The sequence below is a fragment of the Poecilia reticulata genome, chromosome 2 (assembly GCF_904066995.2).
Source record: "Poecilia reticulata chromosome 2, P_reticulata-male-v2, whole genome shotgun sequence".
Lineage (NCBI taxonomy): Eukaryota > Metazoa > Chordata > Actinopteri > Cyprinodontiformes > Poeciliidae > Poecilia > Poecilia reticulata.
Genome location: NC_088831.1, coordinates 21,053,807 through 21,074,601, shown reverse-complemented (window position 1 = coordinate 21,074,601; position 20,795 = coordinate 21,053,807). Strand labels below are relative to the sequence as shown.

Below are 20,795 nucleotides of genomic sequence, written 5' to 3'. Positions count from 1 at the left end.
AAGTCACGATTAGTTTCCAAAATCCAACGTGAGGAATACATTTAGAGGAGAGGAGCTACCAGCCAATCCTAGGGTTGACCTTCATGGAGGTACACCAAATTATTTCACCTTTTCCTCTCAAAACATTTCCATTAAAGTTAGGTTGGTTAATTACAACTCCAATTTTTTGCACAAAACCTTATATTTAAGCTTCACATAGAGAGAACAACAAAAAAAAAAACACTGATGATACATTTGTTTTTCCCCAATTTCCCCCACTGTGAGACAATGTGAGAGAGCAAAGATGTCTGTTTATTTCTACTTTGGATTAAGTGAGATCTTTAATATTAACTCTGGACATTCCTGTGGAATCGGGCACCAACTCCAATTTGATTTTGCACAGATAAGCGGGAAGAGACGATATAGATGGATGGTTTGGAGGACTTTTAAAAGCTGCATTATGGCATTTGTACAGGTATTATGGCTGCTGTTTGGCATGAAACATTGACGACAATGCAAAACCATAAAAATTTAAAAAGTAGTTTTGTTTTGTACATAATTTTACATACCAAGTTTCCAGAAAATATGAAGGGACTCATAAAAACTACTGGCATTTTTTATGAGCTTGCAAACTCAAAAAGATGAAGATGCCACGGTTGTAATTCTGATATCGTTACACACAAAAAAAGTAGCAATATGCAGTGAAATCGAGCTGCCACAGCTTCACTCTTCTGAATAAAGAGGAGCAGTTTCATCTGAAGTTCGAGTGACTCGTAGCTTTGCGCTTCCTTCCAAAGAAACGGATTCTGGCTCTCGGCTTCGACAACAGCAACATTTCAGAAAGAGACACTGAAATAACAAGATAGACATCGCTCGGAAAAGCTCCCAACGTGCTCTGAAAACGGAAGACCGACGGCACGGTGCGCGCGCTTCACTTTGCGCTACGTTTCCCACACACACGTCTGAAAATAGCCCAAACAGTCCGTATAGCCGGAAGTGTGTAGAAAGTGAAGTAAAAGATAAAACTCACCCCAGCTGGACGGGGTGGGGGGGGGGGTATTTCTTTTAGTTTTGTTGCTATCATTAACTTTTTCCTTTCAGCCATGATGGTGTCAGTCACTGTTATGTTTAACTGAATGGAAAAAACAGGATGCAAAATACAACACTGTATTTTTTTTTTTGTGTGTAGGTGTGTTTTGTTGAAAAGTCATTTCCCAGGAAAAGCATAGAAGCTGGCGAATGAAAGAGGTCCAGTCGTCATTTTGTTACTTCACCTGGTCTCGTTAGGAGGCGCTCAGCCATGGGGGTTTTTCCACATGGATTCGACTGAGCTCAGATGTAAGTTGAAACACTGTGACGTTTGCAGTGGAGCTCGTCGACGTCGTGTGCCTTGTTGTCGTTATCAAACGCAAAAACTCGCGTCTAGGATTTGTAGTTTGGACACAACACTCGAGCCTCAAATAATTGCTCCGGCACGCCGCTTTCGGGGACTAAGTGTCCGCTAATTCCAACTTCTTGCTCCCTGTTGTTTGATGTTCTTGAGAAATGTATTCATTTTCTTCTGAGTCAGAGTTAGAGTCGACTTTCTAGTCTACTGTGAGGCTTTTTTGTTTTATTTTTCAATGAAAAGTGGCTGACTGTTACAAGTAAACGCACCTAGATGTCAAACCTATTGGGACATTTTTGTAATTGGATGGACACAGAAAGGGGAAACGATTCACTGAAGAGAAGAAAAAAAAACAACTAATTGACATGTCGGTGTGTTTCCTGGCCAGAGTCCATGAGAGGGCAAAGGAAGCGGGTACACACACACATACGCCTTTAAAGGCAGATGTGAGAGTTTTTCGTGGAAGCAATTAAAGCCTTTGTTGCCATAGCAGAGTCTCATAGCTACCTCGGATGAGAAATAGTTTTGTCTCTTAATGAGCCTCGTTCTAAAATTAGCCCGGCGCGCTTCTGCTTTCATCCACTTTCAGTTTTTCTCAGCGATTCTCTTGGCTTATTGTTTCTCAGCCATCTCGGTATCAGCATGTGGAGAGCCGCATCTGAGAATGGTATCTGATGAAGACCAAGTCATCCAAGCAAAGAGCTGCCGTATAATTTGCAGCGTTCTTAATCGAACAGTCACATTTTTATTAACCCTTTCATGCATGAATTATGATCCTTTCTGTCAGGATTTTTTTTACCAATTTTATTTCTTTTCTTAAGGCATAAAAAAGGTAGGAACAATTCTTTTGTAAAAAAAATAATTTTTTAAAATTTCTTTTAGGTGATCAATTGTAATTTTCTCCAAATACGTTATTTGAAAAATACGTCAGTAGTATTGTTCTTTAGGGGTTATCTGATGTCACAATGGGTTTTTTTACCTGCAAGAGTCATCTACAGTAGAAGGAGGGACCGGGTCAGTTGGTGTGCTTTTTTGACAGCCATATTGGATTCAACAAAAGTAATTTCTAACATTTGCAGCTGATGGCCAGTAGTTGATAGTGTATTTTATGATGCATTAGTCTCCACTAAAGTGGTCTCTGTGCATTTATAACATAAAAATCCACAAGAAACACAATAAAATAGCTTTTAGACAGTTGTCCACTGTCTAAAAGTGGACAACTGCATAGTGACCACTACGCAGGGTTAAATACAATTCTTAAAAGTTGTAGTATGTAACTTTTATAAAGGATTTTTTTTTTTTTTTACATATTTGCCAAAAATTGTCACCATGTCATGACAGTTTATTATGAGACAGATAATCTGTGAAAAGTTCGACCTGCTCCGCCTCCTCCCTGAGCTGAATTTCGACGGGAGTCGTGAATTTCTCCAGAAATTCCCGACTCCCGACCCAAAACAACCAATCAGAGCCAAGAGGAGGGTCTTAGCGCTGTCAATCAAACTCTTGCACTAACTGCTAAATGTGCTAATGTCTGACAAACAACTTACAATTACAGAAAAATCTGCCATCACCAGTTGTCATGCTAACTAGCATTAGTATTCACAACAATCAAGCTATGCTAGCTGCAGGATAGCAAGATTGACAGAGCCAACACCCACGCTGATCACAAGCGCTTATGTTGCACATCTTGAAAGCTGCAGACTTCAGAAGCAACAGCAAATCTTCACAAAAACTTTGCAAGTTTCTGTTTTTATTGTTATCTCTTGTCATTTCTGCAGCCAACAATAAAAAAAGAGGCATGCATATCAGCAAAGGCTGCCATGTCTCTCCGACTCCTTCCTGTCAGTCAAACAATTAACCAGAAGATTTAATCTGAAGGCAGCAAGCTCTGCCCATTAACCACGACTCATATCTGCGCCCGCAGATCTCTGCACGGCTGCAGCTGCCACTCACATTGGGTCGGTGACATTTCTGAAGTCTAGTCGAGACGACAACACCGTTATCGGTCTTGCAGAAAAGTGTCTGCTGGACAAGATTGTGTCGCTGATGGTTAATGAGACATCTGGTTTCAAAAAATAAAAAATGGTGCCGTGAGACAGCATTGAAACAGGAAGCTGTAGCAAAAATGAGATGCTCATCTTGTAATGTGCTGAAGTTTCAAGATGTGTTGATCCGTAGTAAACCCTATGTGATAATTAGCAACTAAGCCTCTAGAAGGATGCATTAATCAGATTTAGAAAGGAAAAAAAAATACATAAATAGGTGTGGATGTCGAGCATTATTGTTACAATAATTGCAGCTAAGCTGTGTTTGTGCCGTCAAGTAGGAACAGAGGAACATCTGTAGGGTTTAAAACCTCCCATTCTAAAGCTGACCTACATCCTGCTGTACTATAAAAAGCATTTCTTTCCTGCTGCTCTGCAATACTTTTTTTTTTCTTCCAGCATGCATTAAAATATATTATGATCTATGGTTCCTATTTTGTACCTCATTCTTTCCTCTGCAATCCATCTCAGAGATTTCCTCTCCCTGATAATGTGAAGTTATACATGAATCACTTTCTCCCTCCTCATTTTCCTTCTTGTTTTCATCTGTTTTTGCCTGTTGTCATCCCATTTGCTTAACTTCCTCGCTCACTGTGTGGCCCCTTAAAGGGAAAGTTACGTTTTTTTGAAACCAGGGTGTCAGCAACTTTAGCTCATTTGCCTGGAAAGTCCGGGTTTGTTTGTGGGACTCTGATGCAAACAAAAAATAAAAAAGCTAACTCCGGTCGGCCTAAAAGCTTAGCTTCTCGGTTCGGCTGAAGTCAACTCTGGTGCGGTTCGAATGTATACACTTATGAAAATAAATAAATAAAAAATCAATCGCCTCATCGTTCTAAGAAATCTACTTACTTTTACCAAGAACAGCAGATTGATCTGTTCAAAATATTGTGTTTGCATCAAGCCAATTACCTTGTGCTCTGTGCAGAGCGCCAACCAAACAGCTTTTACACTTCCTATATTTAAAGCATATGGGAAGTGCTTTACACTGGTCTCCTTTCTCTGCAAACCACATAATAAGCTGATCGCGCATTAATTTGCATTCTTGGTTTTACCAAACATCAATAAGTCATTTGTACAGCAAAAGTTATTCATCACTGTAGTTCAGAGTTGTTTCAGGGAGAACAAATTACTGAAACTGTGACAGTACGGTATGCGACAATCTGTGAAAAAAAAAAATTAAGCTCCTCTGCCTTCTCCCAGCACTAGCTAGAAATAACCAATCAGAGCCAGAAGGCGGGTCTTAACGCTGTCAATCAGGCCTTTGTGTTGCACTACTCAACCCACACCCCCTTTGCGCTCCGATATGCCACGGCTAGCGTAGCATGTTGTGAATGCGAAGGCTAGTTAGCATGGCGGATAAGTTGTTTTCTTGCTGCTTCTCTACCACTAGCACATTTAGCAGCGGGTACATGATGACTGACGGCGTTAAGACCTTCCTCCTAGCTCTGTTTGGTTGCTTTTGGTTGGCATTTCTTCAGAGGGGAGGAGCTAGATATTCTCACAGATTATTTGTCTCATGTCATCATGACATGATTATAGTTTTAACAAATATGTAAAAAAATAATAATAAAAAAAAAATAAAAGTTACATACTGCAGCCTTAATGCAACATTCTTCTGGAAAGAGACTAAATTCTTGTGCTGCATGACTTTGATAATAGTCTCATTGGGGGCTGAATAAACTGTCCTGGTTATCTATGAGCAATAAGTAAAAGTTCAGTCCAAATGTTTTGGTCGGAATAGTCTGCAGTCATGGCAGCAGAGGGAGCCACCTCACCCAGCAGGTGTAAAACGTCCTAAAGGGGGGCAGCGGGGCGGGGTAAGACCTCCCAAAGCCATCTCTTTAAAAACATTATTCCCATTTTTCTTGTAATCTTACGACTATCTCTCCACCACACTTTTCGTTTCCCTTCACCTGCATGGCTCCTCCTCATGCTCTCTAACTTGGGAATGCCAAATCAAAGGGACATAATCCTCCCACCTCCCCCGTGGCCCCCAACCAAACCTTACAGCCAACATAATACCTCCTGCCGCCACGCTGAAGCCTTACACTTCATGACCTGCTGTGTCACGAAGACTTTCTGAAGCCAAGTCAAAGGGAATGCAAGCTGACACTGAATCCTTTGCTCTTTCGGTTTCTGGAGAAGCAAAGCTCTGAAGACGACATGTGAGGAAGCCGCATTAGGGCCACCCATAAGCCGGGAGAAATTCCAGCAAAAAAAAAACAAAAAAAACACACCGGTCGATCACGGAATGGATAAAATCTCAGTCTCGCACAGATCCAAGCGAGGACAGTTTAAACCAACAGGTTCCCCCGTTTGATCAGCAAACAACAAACAGTTGCAATTTATGAAGGGAAATTACTTCTACCGGGGTAACAAAACAACTCAAACTGTTCTACCACAGTTCTCAAGTCTTGAAAGTCTTAATTTCAACCCGTTTTAACTTGCTGCTGTGCATGATGGCCAAATGCCCAGACTTTGGAAGTTTTGTTGCAATTGTGCTGCAAATGTCCTCTTTAGACATGCGTTTTCTTCTGGCAACTCTTCCACATAAGCTGTGTTTTTTCAGTTCTTTTGTTCAGTTATATTTTAACTTTAATAATTACTGTGCGACTTAAGGTCTTAGTGTAAAATCCTGGGTTTCATACTGGTTGCAAATAACCATATAACCTTTATGAGATTGATGAAAGGCCGCAACAGTTTCCATGAAGTTATTGCTTATAAGTCATGTCACAATCAATGTGTTGGGTTTCCTAAGGAACTCTCAACAGGTCACGTCCTGTTGGGGGGAAAGAAAAACAAGTCAAGTCGCAAAACAAATACGTCTGACGTTTTTGAGAGCAAGTCTCCAGGTTTCTCCAAACAAGAATCCTGTCAGATCCGGACCAGCCAGAGAATGTTCACGGACAGATGATTGTCAGGTCTTCCAGAGCAAAATGAAAGTCAGCTGTGAGGTTTGCTTACTCAGTGCCAGCCCCGTTCAGGTTTGTTATTATTTGCAGTTTTTCACGGGTCAGATTGCGACACCGGTGTGTTTTTGTGCCCCTCAAGTTTCAAATCTTCGGAGACTGGAGTCCTCAGCGTGTCGAGTCTTACCACCCTTCAGATGCCAGTCATGTCTCAAGCCTTTTTTCTTTGCTAACTTTAATCCGTATCACCAGTGCGACCTCTGCACCCTGAGACTTATGACTCAAGCTGTGACCACACACAAAAACTGTCTTTTTTTTTTTTTTTTCAGTTTTGCCCATCTCACACCGGTTTATCAGAAAAACCTCCTATACTGAATAGTCTTGTGACTATACAATTAGCCCAAAGATTCAGCTAAAATAAGACAGGACACTTCTGATTGGCTTTCAGTTTTTAAAAAATTTAATATTTTGAGAAGTGTTGCATTCATTAGCATTCAGCCTGATTCAATACTTAGCAGCAAGTCTTTGCTTTGCTCATTTAGAGGCTGAATTATGCGTCAGCATGCTGGAATGCAGAGCATCCGTGTACAGCAAATCCTAAAGTTGAGATTTCATCGAGCCTACCTGTTGCCTACAGTTTTCTTGACAAATTCCTTCATTTCCCACAATCCAAATGGATGCCATCAGGTTTGATGATTGGGCAGCCAGCTATGTTTCTTCTCCACCACGGCAGCCACCAAACACCTGTCTCGAGAAAGGCCAAGTCTATGGGAGCTTAAAAACATTCACATACTTTGATGTAACTGTTCCACTGTAGCTCTGGGTGTATGTTTAAGGGTTGCTGCCTTTTCATAATGACATTCTTCGTGTCTTTCAGGCGCAAAGAGATCAGATTTGTTGGTGTACAACTAAACATAAACATGCCAGTTTGTGTAATGCATTACTTTATATAAAAAAGAACACAGATGGGTAGGAGCCCTTTTGTTAAGCATTGCATGGTTCATGCCAGTCATGACACCAAGTCTTAATTCGGGAACATTCGAGTCTCACCACCAAAGAATGTGAGCCGAACTCTTAGTTTCTCAATTTGTTTGGCCTCTGGAGGATTTTAGTGGGATTCTTTCTTAAACAGACAGACTTAGAACATAATATTCCAAATCCACCTGGAACATTTCTCGCGCGCACACCCGGACTTAAATGTTTTTGCGTGAAGCCTTGCTGACGTAATTTGTTTTGGAGCCCCCCTCTTACATTTGATAAATGCCCCCCACCTCAAGCATTTGTAAGAAACTTAAATTAAATTGACCTAGAAATCAATGCAGTTTGAGATCCTCTCCCAAGCAACCAGCACTTAACCAATGGCCTCTGTTCTCTGGTCAAACAGGAACTTACAGGTAAAAAGTAAACATCCACAGAAGCTTCATGCACATGGGTTTAATCTGTACTTCCAAACATATGGATGCTAAACCTTCTGAACTCACTCACAAGGCTGAAAACAGTGATTGATCTCGGAGGGCCACAGGTACAATACATCCCTAAATGCATACACATTGCATCGGCACGGTCAGATTTGTTATGACTTAAGCCACAATAATCATACACCTGAAGGAGTCACAAGATAGCTTTTAATGATACACTTAACTTCATGGCTTGCTCTTTATGTGTGTGTGTGTGTGTGTGTGTGTGTGTGTGTGCGTGTGATATCAAACCAGACATATGCCTCACAGTATCTGTGTGCTGTGTTGAACACAAACAGATCTTCATTCCCTCACTGACCTCTGACTCGCACAGCTTGCCTTCATAGCTCTCCTCCGCTGCAAGCTCAGCTGTGTTGTTTTCAAGCATGTCTAAAGTCTGATGCACTCCTTTCTCAGAGAGCCGGGTGCTTGCGAGTTTCAGGTCTTTAAATCCAAAATGGTATTTAACTACAACACACGGAAACCAGCAATTCTCAGAGGCCCAGACCCAGTTCACACTTTACTTTAAGGGCACAATCTTCCAAAGTTCAACCAACAAGGCTGCACACTACTGTGACGCAAATTATAAACATTTACGTCATTCCAAACTCTTACCAGCCAATAAAACAAGAGAAAATGTACATAAGTATCTCCTTACACAGTCAACTACAACCGCAAAGAAAACAGTAAGTCAAATCATCAACAACTCATATCAAAATGGAGAAGAATCATGCTAATGTTAGCGTAGCATCTTCATAAAGATTAACAGAACAGAATAGAATAGAAATATCCTTTATTGACTCTCATTGGGGAGATTCTGGTGTACCAGCATCAATGTGTTTTAGGGGAAGTATTGTCACAACAATAAAGACAAATTCAAAATTATTCCAGTTTCCGGTAGATTCAGATTGTTCCTTACTTGAATCCGTTAGAGAATCTGTGGAGAATCCAAAACATTAGGATGATGCCAAGGAGGACCTTCAACCTCTAACACTTGGAGCTTATTACAACAGACAAATGATTTTTTTAAAAAAAGTTGTAGTGGAAATATAGTAGTGTTTCACTGGTGTTAAGTCTAAATCTGTCAAGGGGATGAATAACGTAAATTTTAGCAGTAATTGGACGTCTATAAACTCAGAGAGTTAAGTGGTTGTAAAAACTGATATCATCAGCAGTTAGACATTCATCTCCTTCCTATACAACAAGCTGTCCACCATTGTTTAGAAATCATAGAAAGTCATTCTTTCTTAACCTATCAACCTAGTGGTAGCTGCGACAGCAACTGCATTTGTAGGGTAATGTACTGTTTGGGTAATGTACTGAACCATTGATGGTAAAATGACAAGCAGGCTGTAATTTCCAGCTATGAAGCACACTTGTTTGGTTTGCTCAACATAAAATTAAGCAAATTCAATTTAATGACTTAATATAATCTGTGAATTGAAAAGTCATGTGAAATTAAGTAAAAACCAGAGGTCAGGAAAGAGAGAAAATCCTCGCAACGCCAACCAATTCACAAAGAAACAGATGTTTTCTACAAATTTTACGTCACGTACTATTAAGCACTGTGATTATCTCATCCCAGCCAGCAGCAGATCCCCGTGTTACAGGTATGAGATCATTAAAACATATCAGACCCGGGAGAACAAGGGGAAACGCGCACGGTTCTGACCGATCCCTTACCAACAGCTCGAACATCTGGCAACATGGCCGAGCTCCACTCTTTCCAATCACCTGTAGATCTTTCTTGGTCTGCTGGTTTTAAGTGATGCGCAGAGAAGTGGTAGTAATAACAACAGGACTTACTCACCTAAATGCCGCCTAGATTAGGTGCACTTTATTGAATTGAGGAGATTCGTATCAGCTTAAAAAGCACACACCGTGAGTCCAGCATTATGAAACAAAAGTGCTTTTCGGTGAGATTTTCCAACATGTGTCCGTAATGGCACGGTGCATTCATTTTTCTCGCTTAATCATGCGTGATGTAACTTCTGTTGGGAAAGGAATGTGCAATCTTAACAAAAAGCTGTTTTCATAGTTCGGCTACCAAAGCTAAGAAACATTTAGCGCTCAAAAGTAGAACAGTTAGAGAAAGAGCTGAAACTGTCGCACCACAGTTTTTAAATCTTGTTTTACTGTCTCTTCATGTTTCATTTATCCTCTATTTATGTTGCTATATACAGTACATGCTTTTCTTTTTTAGTTAAACAAGGTTTGCTTGAACTTTCCCTAGGAATGTTGTGTGTTTTCTGTCTAATTGTTCACCTCTTACTGAGTAGTGTCGGTAACCAATTTTATCCCGTAGAGTTGAGATTTAAAGCTCAGCTCTGTTTTACGCAGCATGACTCTTAATTGTCCTACATTATTTAGAGAACACAAAGATTGCTGTTTACAGTTAGCGACGTAACAGCCATCATTTGCTCAATTAAGACGCTGCAGGAAGTTTCAAAATGTTAACTCGCCATCAGTCATTTTTGTCTTTGTTTTTATATGGTACAACCTTGTTTTGCGGGGATTGCTCTCTTGCACACACAGTGTTGACATCACCTTTGTTTTTAGTAAAAATAATTCATGAACACTCATGATCATTAAAAAACATTTTTAATAACTAATGATATATATATATATATATATATATATATATATATATATATATTTTTTTTTTTTTTTTTTTTATTCTGTAAACTAACATCAAAAAGTCAATCCGTTGTGGAACGTTACGGATTGGATCAGAACTAACTGTATTCATTTGTCTCAAGCACTATCAATGGCACCCAAGACCAAATCTGACTAGCAATCTTTTCGACAACTCAGAAGTAGTTGTGCACAATTAGAAAATGAGATCCTGAATATTGTAAAAAAAAAAAAAAAAAAAAGAAAAAAAAAAAAGAAAAAGTTCCCCCAAAAGTTATGGCAGACAAATAAAAACATGGAACATAAACACAAATCTTTACAATGCAATAAAGTCTGAAGAGATTTCGATGTCAGACAAAGCCACAATGATTAATATCCTTACGAAACATTTTATTGCGTCTGGTCAAGCCTTCTTTATTGCCACTTCCACCATTGCTGTCAACCCCCTGTTATTCAACAGCAAATTTACTTTCTTCAAGCAACCCTCCCGTCTCACGTCAACTCCTACAGGAACAAGGAGAACTTCTATAGCTGACGCCTCACAAATCTGCTGGGTTGGACGCTATCCTGTCCTTCTGAAGTCAGCAGCACGCACTGTTGCCATAACTGTCACTTAACATTTCTATTTAATTCAGTAAATTTCCCCAAGACTGGAAATCAGCAGTGGTCATCCCACTCCTTACCATACCTGTCAAGATTTGGATTTGAGAATACGGGAAAGTTTTAGTTGTTATGTTGCTATCATAATTGCTGAATTTACAGGAAAATACTAACACAGGAGCACAGCGGGAAAGAGAGGTCAAATACGGTAGTTTCCTGGCCAAAACGGGAAACTTGGCCGGTATGTTCTATGCAGAGGGGGACGCTTTACACTTAAATTCCTATTGGCCTCTTTCCATCTTACCATGTCTCTCCAAAGTGATTGAATGATTAATCACCAAACCGATTACCCGCCATTTTGAAAGCCAACAGAATTCTTACTCCCATGCAGTCGGGCTTTGGGTGTATCTCTGTAACACTTAAAGTGTTCAACATGAATACCACTGATAAAACAAGAATACTGTGTGGCTGTGTGTGTTGTCCTGGCTAAGGCGTTTGATTCTTTAAAGTCTGTTTAGCAGACTCCAGGAGATAGATCTCTCAGAAAAATTTCTGGCTCGGTTTAAAAGCTACATCCTGGGTCGTTTTCTGTTGGCGTGAGCTGAAGGTTGCCAGTTCGGCCCTCATCCTTGTCTTCAGGTGTTCCTCCGTGGTCCACTTTAGGACCAACTCAGTGTTTCTCAACCCTGGTCCTCACCGCCCCCCTGCTCTGCATGTTTTAGATGTGCCTCTATTTCAGAACAGCTGATTCAAATGATTCCATGACCATCAAGTACTGCAGAAGCCTGTTAATCACCCAGAGATGCAATTCAGGTGTGTGGCAGAAGGGAAATACCTAAAACATGCAGGACAGGGAGGCGGTGAGGACCAGGGTTGAGAACCACTGGACCAACTCTTCAAAATCTACATCAGTGACATAGTTCATGCTGCTAGTACCTTCCATGTCCATCTACATGCTGATGATGCCATCCTGTACACTTTATCCCTTAACACAACCTTGCAAAACCGTTTCAGCAGCCTTTAACCAGCTTTTTCCTTTTAAACACACCTAAAACTAAATACATAATCATTAATTAGCATTTATCTCCCACAGTAATGTTTCACCTGCTTTGAAAAGTCGATGCATTCAGTACATTTAGTCAGGATGAATTTGGCTGTACTTTTTGTTGTTTTTCTTTTGTATAATGTATTACTACTGTATGATGTTTTGGCGCTTCTTGAGCGGGTCAATGTTGAAAATAAGAAGTTGTTCTCAACCAACTTACGTGGTCGAATAAAAGTAAAAAAATAAATGTTGAAATACCTAAATACTGTATGTATTCTCTGTCTTACTGAATAAGAAATGACGCTGTAAAATACTGTTTACAAATTATCCAAAAGTCATGTTTACTTTGTCTTTTATAGAATGGATTTAAATTTTTTTAAAAATCAGTCAACACACCGTTATCCAAAGATTTTGTCTCATTAAAGATGAGAAATATGAACGTGTTTCCCAAACCACTTGTTGATTTACTGTCTGAAGTTCATCCAATGTAAAAGAAGAAAAGCCAACTTACTTTAAGGCTGTGAAACTCCACGCAGCTCCCAGCTCGGCTCCTGGCGCTGTCCACATGCTCGTCCTCCATGCCCACTAACATCTCCAGGTCAGAAAACCTCCGTCCCCCTGCTAGCATAGCGGGTTTGAGCTGCCAGTCTGAACCAGCCAAGCTGACATCTGCTTAGTCTGATAGCTTCCCCCCCCTCCTACTCCTGTTTATCTCCTCTTCTTGTGTCTCAACTTCCCTCCTCTACACCTGCAGCGATGTAGACCCTTGAGGAGCCACTAAGAAATTAGATTAATTCAGACACTATTCACTGACAAACGAGGACAACGTGTTTTCCTCAGCCAAATCTTGGTTCAGATTCTCTCAACCTCTCAGCTCCGGTCTGGCTGGCAGGGGTTTTGGTCCTGTCCAGTTGGTCATCCACACCCCTCCCACTGCCCGCTCATTTCATACCCAGACAAGTCTGTCTGGTCCGATTGGCTAGTCAGAGGGAGGGACTGAGGAACGAGGTGAAGGAGGGAGTTCATGAGGAGAGTGACGGCATCCTCCAAACTGTCACAGAAACAGGAAATGACCAAGAAGTTCTGCTAATCTTTGGGAGATTGTGTCTGTGATCATTTTCCTGATTTCAGTTGAGGAGTCGGCAGGAAAAGAGGGATGGGGTGGAAGGATAACAAGATCTCATCTTAAGCCTTTTTCAGGAATCCAGAAACTTAGAGGATTAGAATAAAAATAAGGCCATGGCTGAAATTATTCAAAACAAGGAAACATTACACACAGAAAATCAGGGCCAGACACTGTAAATGACTGTGTGTGTGTGTGTGTGTGTGTGTGTGTGTGTGTGTGTGTGTGTGTGTGTGTGTGCATGTGTGTGTGTGTGTGGATGGATGGATGGGTGTCCTCCCCCCACAGACAGATACTGTACCACTATATGTGTTTCACCTCCACCCAGCAGCCTCTGCTATTCAGATGCAATGAGCTGAAATGAGAATCGGCTCCATTGTGTTAAGCCTGCTATCCCCCATGTGGAGGGTCTCACACACACACACACACATGCACGCGCACGTACACACACAGCAAGTTTGAATAGAGATAACTTGTATATTTATGTTTAAAAAGTGAGAAAAAGTGTCGGGAAACGCAGCACATTCTGCTACAAATCAACCCATGGACAAACAACTGAACTCGTTTATTCTCAATCTGAAGAAAGTAATGAAAATAAATATTAGGCTGTTTAAAAAGTTGAAAAAAGAGTACTGTTTAAACTGAAAAATGTTTGAAGAATGATTTGTCCTGTAAATAAGTGAGCTAATATTTAGTTGTATAAGCATTATTTCTGAGAACTGCTCCACATCTGCCAACCTGGAACTGATATCGCTTCTCAGGACATTTGGACTGGGCTCATCAGCTCCTCTGCGTTTGCTGATTTTGTATTTGTGATGTTAATATGAGAGTTTTCTATTAGACCAAACCCTTTATGTCCTAAATTTAAACTATCCGCGTGAATGTATGTATGCAGTTCTTTTATGTCCTGTGAGTGAATATATTTGCCCATTTATCCATCACAACTGGAACTTTCGATAATTAGCAAGTTATTTTCGCAAATTACAGTCCATTAAAAGAGCGCCCCTCAGATTAATTTCACTCCCTGCTACGGCGGGAGTGAAATTACCGTACTAACCCGAGATTGGCTGGAAAGCGCAACGTCTCCCCTTTCAGAAACCATTGGCATTTTTTCAGATAGCGCAATGTGTGGCGGAATTACGGTACTGCAAATCTGTCTTGATCGCTGGTTTCTGACCTGGCCACTCTGTTAGTTTAATATGGTTGGTCTGGGACCAATCTACTGATGTTTTGGGTTGCTGTCCTGTTAGAAACAGAACGTGTATTTTCTCTAACACGTCATCTTTATGTATTTTCATGTGTTCAAACTGTACATAGGACACCATAGGATTGTGCTTGGAGGAGTCAAATGATCGCTCTTTCATCAACATAAAATGTTTCAGACAGTTTAGGTCTTTGACCAGTTCTAATCTCCTTTTTTTAAATAAAGGGACTTTGAAGGTCTTTGAAGGCTTCGCTTCGAATGGCTACAGCAGCCAAATGTAGCTTTTGTTATCTTTTAGCACCCTGGAGCTTATTATTATTAGCTTAGTTTTGGCCATTTTCCCCCCTTATTATACAATAGTTTTCAGTCTTCTCCCACCTCTTTCTGGTTTTGGTTTCCATTTTAAAGCCTTTCAGATCATTTCACTTGACCGGCCACTTCCTGCACTTACATTTTCCCGTAGCTAATAAAAATTTTATTCAGTGCAATCTGTTCTTCTCGGGGGGGTAGAAGGGAAGAAAAGAAAACATTTCACTCAGTTTTTCAGAGAGAAATCTACTGCAATCATCCCTGAGGAAGGACCACATATGTGCCACCTGTTTCCCACATAACAAACATCCTCACTGATTGAACTTCACTGATTCAGTTAGACGGAATCAACAACATGCCGCGATATTTAATTACAATAGCAAATAGAGTTGATCTGTGTGTAATTTCATCTCGGTATAAATACAGCTGTCCTGGGACGGAACTGGAAGTTTGCTCGAGAACATCAGTCACCAAACGGCATTGTGAAGACAAAGAAACACAACAGACGGGCTCAGGGAGAACGTTGTTTGAAATCAGAGTTAAAATGTTCCAGCATGAAGATTTTGGGATATTCCAATCAGTTCATAATTTGAAGAGGGAAACAGTAAAACACAACTGCTAACATACAAAGATGTGGCTAAACAAGGGGAGCGTTATTCTGAGAATTACCCAAGAGGGTCTTTGTAACTGTGGAGGAGCCGAGATCCACAGCTCAGACGGGAGAATCTGTTTTCAGGATAACTATTAGTAGTATACTTTACAATCAAGCCTTTTTGAGACAAGAGAGTGACAAGAGGTTTGCCTCAAAAACTATGCAGAGAACACAGTGAAAGCATGAAAGAAACAAGTTAAATCATATGAGACTAAAATAACCTTGTTTGGGTTAAATATAAAACCCAATGTGCATCTGAAAACTAACGATGTACATCAACCTAAACACAACATACCAATGGTAAAATGTGGAGATATTTTTTTAAGCAGGGAAAATTTAAGCTGGTCAGAGATGACGAGGGAATGGATGGAGCCAAATTCAGGAAAGTCCCACAGGAAAACCTATTAGAGGGTTCAAAAACACAGATTGGGGAAGACGGTCATCTTCCAGCTGGACGACCCAGTACATGTTGCTCTTGATGAGCTTCAACATTTCAGATGGTTTTCCACATTCCTCTTGTCTTAAATGCTACGAACATCAGAAGGAGAATCATTCATTAACAAATCATGGATGTAAATAGTCGACAGGACATTCACTGGACTTCCTGTGTTGTAAAATTGACTTTTTCGAGCTTTATGTCATGTCATAATATTATTCTCTCATTAAAAACATAACATACCTGGAGAGTTGCCTTGATTCTTTCATGCTTGTTTGAGAAATTCTTTTTTCTCCCATGGCTACCATTCAGCTGTGGAAAACACCTGGGTGAACCTAGCCATGCCTTCAAGGACAAAGCTCCTCCTCCGAGTTGCAGTTTCCAAGCTTCTGTATCACGAATCCCCACTCAGCTTCTTCAGACTAGCCGGCAGCAATTAGCAAACACCTGAGGAACTGCACATCACCCGAGCTCATTATACGAGGTACTTCTCAGTGCAACACTGGGTAAATAGAGAAGCCATGTCGTGATGACTTCCTGAAGGTGGAGCTTCAGAAAGAACATGAGTTTCTTAAAGAGACAGAGGCCCAATTTCAAGTCAAATTTCTTCTAAGTCATGTTTCATACATATATAGCATTTTTACAACAACCAAAGTTACAACCACAGTTACGTGATTGCGCTATAAAATTCCAGCATGTGGCTTGAAAACATTTAATACTGCCTCTGTCTTGAGTGCTGACCTAATACAATACTGTCAGGAAGACAAATTATTCAAATCATCCACAGTGAAGTATTTTGGCAAGAATTTAGTTGGCTGCAATCATTTCATGATGTCACTAAATTCTACACTATGCACCTTTACTATACTCAGTTCTAACAATGTAAAAACGAGGAGAAGTAATGCGTATTTCAGAAATTTGTCTCCTTCTGTTGGTGTAGTAATTCTAGCTCCCCTGCTCTGTTTTGGCAGCTGTTCCAGCTGTGTGTGAATGTTGGTGCACGTGAGGCTCTGCTGTGCAGTCAGCTGGAGGTGACCGTTCAGATTTTACTCAGCCACCAGATGCTAAGCAAGCTCCTTCTGAGATGAAAAGCACCCAGATGGCTCAGAGTTGGCTCTGGTTTCATTTTCACTGCTGTTGCTTTCAGTTTGAAGTTCAGGTGCTTTAGTGTATCGCCAGGTGACTTTAAAGATCAAACATAGTAACCGTAAATATTTTAAGTACACACATGAGTCGCGTCAAAAAAAGTAGCAGTTCCAGCTCAAGTGTGAGTGAACTATTTCACATTGGGTAGTAAAACTATTCATACTCCCAAAGCACTTTATCGGGGTTTAAAAAACAGACCAGCACAAAGCCGCATATATTTATGAAAATATGGGAAAATTATAAATTCAAATCTTAAAAGTTCTGATTATTTGCCTTCAACAGTGAGATGTGCTTTACTGCGTATTTTGGTATCAATGTGGTACCAAGTAAACACAGGGCCAGTGTCGCTGATACCAACACCGATACTAATACCAATACTAGAGAAACCACTGAAACCCTTTATATGCATTCCCTGTCATGATGTGTTGTTTGAATAGGACCCAAATGCAGAGAGGCAGAGGCGGAGTGTAGATTTTTGAAGATTTCATGAAAAACTATTAACAAAAGCTCACAAAAAAAAAAAACATGGGGTTGACAGGGAGCCAGGGGAGAACAAAAAACATCAGGAACAAATAAAAGCACGAGGAGCATCACTGGGGGAATAGGATCTAAAACAGTGTTTCTCAACCTTTTTCGGGCCAGCGCCCCCCTAGCCCTAATCCAGGTCCCTCACCGCCCCCACCAAAGAATTTGTAGGTTACTTTGCACTGACAATTATTTTATCATTAATGTTACTATCATTATTGTAGATGTTTTGAATCGGCGCACCAATTATGTTTTCCCGTACACTTCAGCGCGCCTTACGCTCCTTCACCTCGCGCAATTAACGGGGTAAATGTAGCGAGTTTTGCCCTAAATGTATCGGGTCTGGAGGACGGGGGTTGGGGGGGAGGCGAGCATATGTTTCTACGCTCCTTCGTGGGGGGGCGCCGATTTATGTTTTCGCATCCACCTGAATAATGTGTAGTTGCGCCCCTGCCCATAGCACTTCCACAATATTATTTTACCTTTTATCTGAAAGTGTCTGTTTATTCTTACCATACAGTCCTCTGTATTAATTATTGCTCGAAAGGTCTTGCCATACCAGTTTATTCCTCCGTATTTACTTTAGTTTCTTCGTTTATTCTTGCATTTTGTTCTTCATTCATGTCCATTTAGTTTCCTTTGATTAGTATTATCCTCTCTTGGTTTATTGCTATGTCCACTTTAGTTTCTTTCCTGTTGCTAAATTTATTTGATCGTTTATTGACCATCAGTAATTTTCACTCATTACCTGCTGCGCCTCCTAATTGTCATGTGTTTCACATCATGTGTTGATTTTTCACTGTTCAGCGTCGGATTCTCTGTTTTTATGCCATAATTCACATCTAGTTCGTCGCTCCGTTTTATGTCCCGCTTCTCTTGTTTCAGAGTTTAGCGCAATGTGCGCGGTGGGTTTTTTGTTTTGTTTTGTTTTTTTAACTCCCTAAGGTGCAGGGCAGTCGGGAAGCGTATCGATGGGGAAAAGGCAGACTGACATGAACCTTTTAAAACAACGGAAACAATTTCTGTATTCTGATTATTGAAATTTTAAAGTGCTGTGTTGTTCTATCACACCCGTTAGAACAACCCTCACCTGCCATCCTCTGAACGCCCCCTGGGGGGCGGTAACGCCCACGTTGAGAACCGCTAATCTAAAAGGAGAAACCAGCCAGGAGTGAGAGGAGGAGAAGAAGTGTTTAAGTACTGGAAGAGTGAATGCTTGAACAAAGACCTGGACTGATTAGCTAATGGGTTGCAGGTGTGAGGGGAGAGAGACAGGAAGTGGCACAGGGGGCGAGAGAGAGCACACTGGGGACTAGAAAATAAATGAAACATTAAAAAGTAACTAGACATAAGAAACATAATTAAACTAGAGTTACAAAGAATAATTAGACAAAATAAATAAGCATTTAACTAGAATCACTAAGAAAGTACCAATCTAAAGTGAAACAGAAGCAAGGCTGAGACTACAAAACAATCCAGGACCCGACAGTCGAATGATTTTAATCTTTTTAGGAAAGATCAAACATTTTTAGGAAAGTAACACTTGGGTATCATTTGCAATTTTCTGTCCCTTCAGATTAAAGAATGGTTTGATGTCCTGTGTGTGTGGGTTTAGGTTTCACCGGTTAATCCTTCTGCTTTCAGAACAACAGTTTAAAACTTGTTGGGAGTTTCATGTGATCAGAGCAAAGCAACTTTAATACTATTTTTTGTTTTATTTTTTTGTGCATGTGGAAGTACTTTTCAATAGCCCTAGAATCCATTGTTCTTTTCGTACAACTGAACTAAAAGCTTCGCCTTCAACCGTAAATTGGAGCATCACAAAGCTGTAGGCATGTCTGCAAATCTTAAGCCAGAAACTCTATCTCTGGCAGCACCACAGTGTCGCCATGGTTATGGAGAGGTTGTTTTTCTTTCCTCTGTGGAGAGACCAAAACCCAAGGAGTCGCTTAAAAATTAAATCCTTCCATCTGTTCTGGAAGTTGATGTCATGAGATGGAGTTGCTTGTATGGACGCACCTTTCGAGAATTATAGCATTCAGGACAGTTTAATGGGCGCGCGCACATGCCAGAGGGTAAAAACTTCTCAGAAAAAGACAGATGGTACGAATAACAGGGTAGAATCATAATAGCTGTAAATCTCTGACCAGGTGAGGGATTATCAGCTACTTAAAGTCAGTCACATGGATTCAGCAGGGATGAAACAGACAGATTCATAACTCCGGCCGATTTGTTGCTGATATGACACGGACCTCAGGAACGAAGGAGGTTCTGTTCTTGTCACAGCTTCTAACTTGAACAAGAATGTGCTCTTTGTGAAAATCTCCAATTCATTCATTCCTGAGTGATCGTTTGAAAAACGAAAAAAAAAAAAAGCTTTAATAAAGAAAGACACTTTTTGTGTTTTGCGTGGGAGAGACGTTCCACCAAATCATCCTCATCTTTTACTGACTGTTGCATCGACCCAAGTGCACAAACACATATGCTGAAAGAGGGAAAACTCTGGTTGGCCTTCTGTAAAGCAACCCCCAAGGTTGACTCAGAAGACGTGCCAGCATAGAGACAGTGCTGAAGTACAGGGGAATCCTGCCAACATTTGGCTTTTCTCAGCTTTCAGAAGCTCACACAAGTTTTTACTTTAAATTCTATCACCTTTGCTCCAATTTCAGACCAGTTTCTGTCTCTTAGCTTGCTGGCCTCTATAAAAACTTTCAATAGTAAACTGTGTAGTGGAAGCAAATGTACAAAAAAATAATTTTCTCTGAGTGATGTGATGCATTTCCTCCAATGCATCACTCAACATGCCTTTGAGTGATGCATTGACAAAAAAAAAAGTATTATTGTACTTTTTTTTTGTCTAGTCGACTGAATTCATTGCTTCTTGTTTCCTGAGTTCTGACTGATTTAATAATAAATTATGACATTTCTCATTTATTTCATTAGCGCCTATGTAATACAGAAATACCTGTAAAGAAAATGCAGCTCGTCATCAATAAAGCCCTAAATCGCCAGGCAGTAACCAACAAGAAGAATATAATCTTTCCATGTCACCAATCTCATCCTCTACTTTTCCAGAACACTGAAAGAGAGTAGTTTACAATATTTACAACATCCACAAGTTACTATCTTCTTTAAATGTATAAATACAAATTTTTTTGCTTGGAATTTGGGGACATGTTGTCAGTAGTTCATGGAATAAAAGAATAAAGTAAATTTTATTCAAATGTATACCTATAAAAAGTAAAATCAGAAAAACTGGACATTTTTCCAAAGCTGTATGGGAGTCATTTTACTAAAGCCAAGGTAAGTTGACTTGTATTTCACATTTCAGCAACAAGGCAATT

General features: G+C 40.3%; 1 protein-coding gene and 1 long non-coding RNA gene across 4 annotated transcripts in view; one reads left to right on the top strand and one right to left on the bottom strand.

Annotated features, from left to right (window-relative positions):
• The window catches only part of LOC145549055 (uncharacterized), a 66,007-nt gene that overhangs the window by 24,707 nt on the left and 20,505 nt on the right, over window positions 1-20,795 (top strand). The window lies entirely within an intron of this gene.
• Window positions 1-20,795, bottom strand: part of arhgap20 (Rho GTPase activating protein 20) — an 89,026-nt gene that overhangs the window by 53,585 nt on the left and 14,646 nt on the right. The window contains exon 1 of one of the 3 annotated variants that reach the window (XM_017303723.2): window positions 12,568-12,720. The exons of the other annotated variants lie outside the window; for them this stretch is intronic. Within the exon in view, the coding sequence (XP_017159212.1) occupies window positions 12,568-12,684 (117 nt within the window). The 5' untranslated portion in view covers window positions 12,685-12,720. Of the gene's footprint in view, window positions 1-12,567; window positions 12,721-20,795 lie in introns of those variants that run through there. 3 annotated transcript variants of the gene reach the window in all.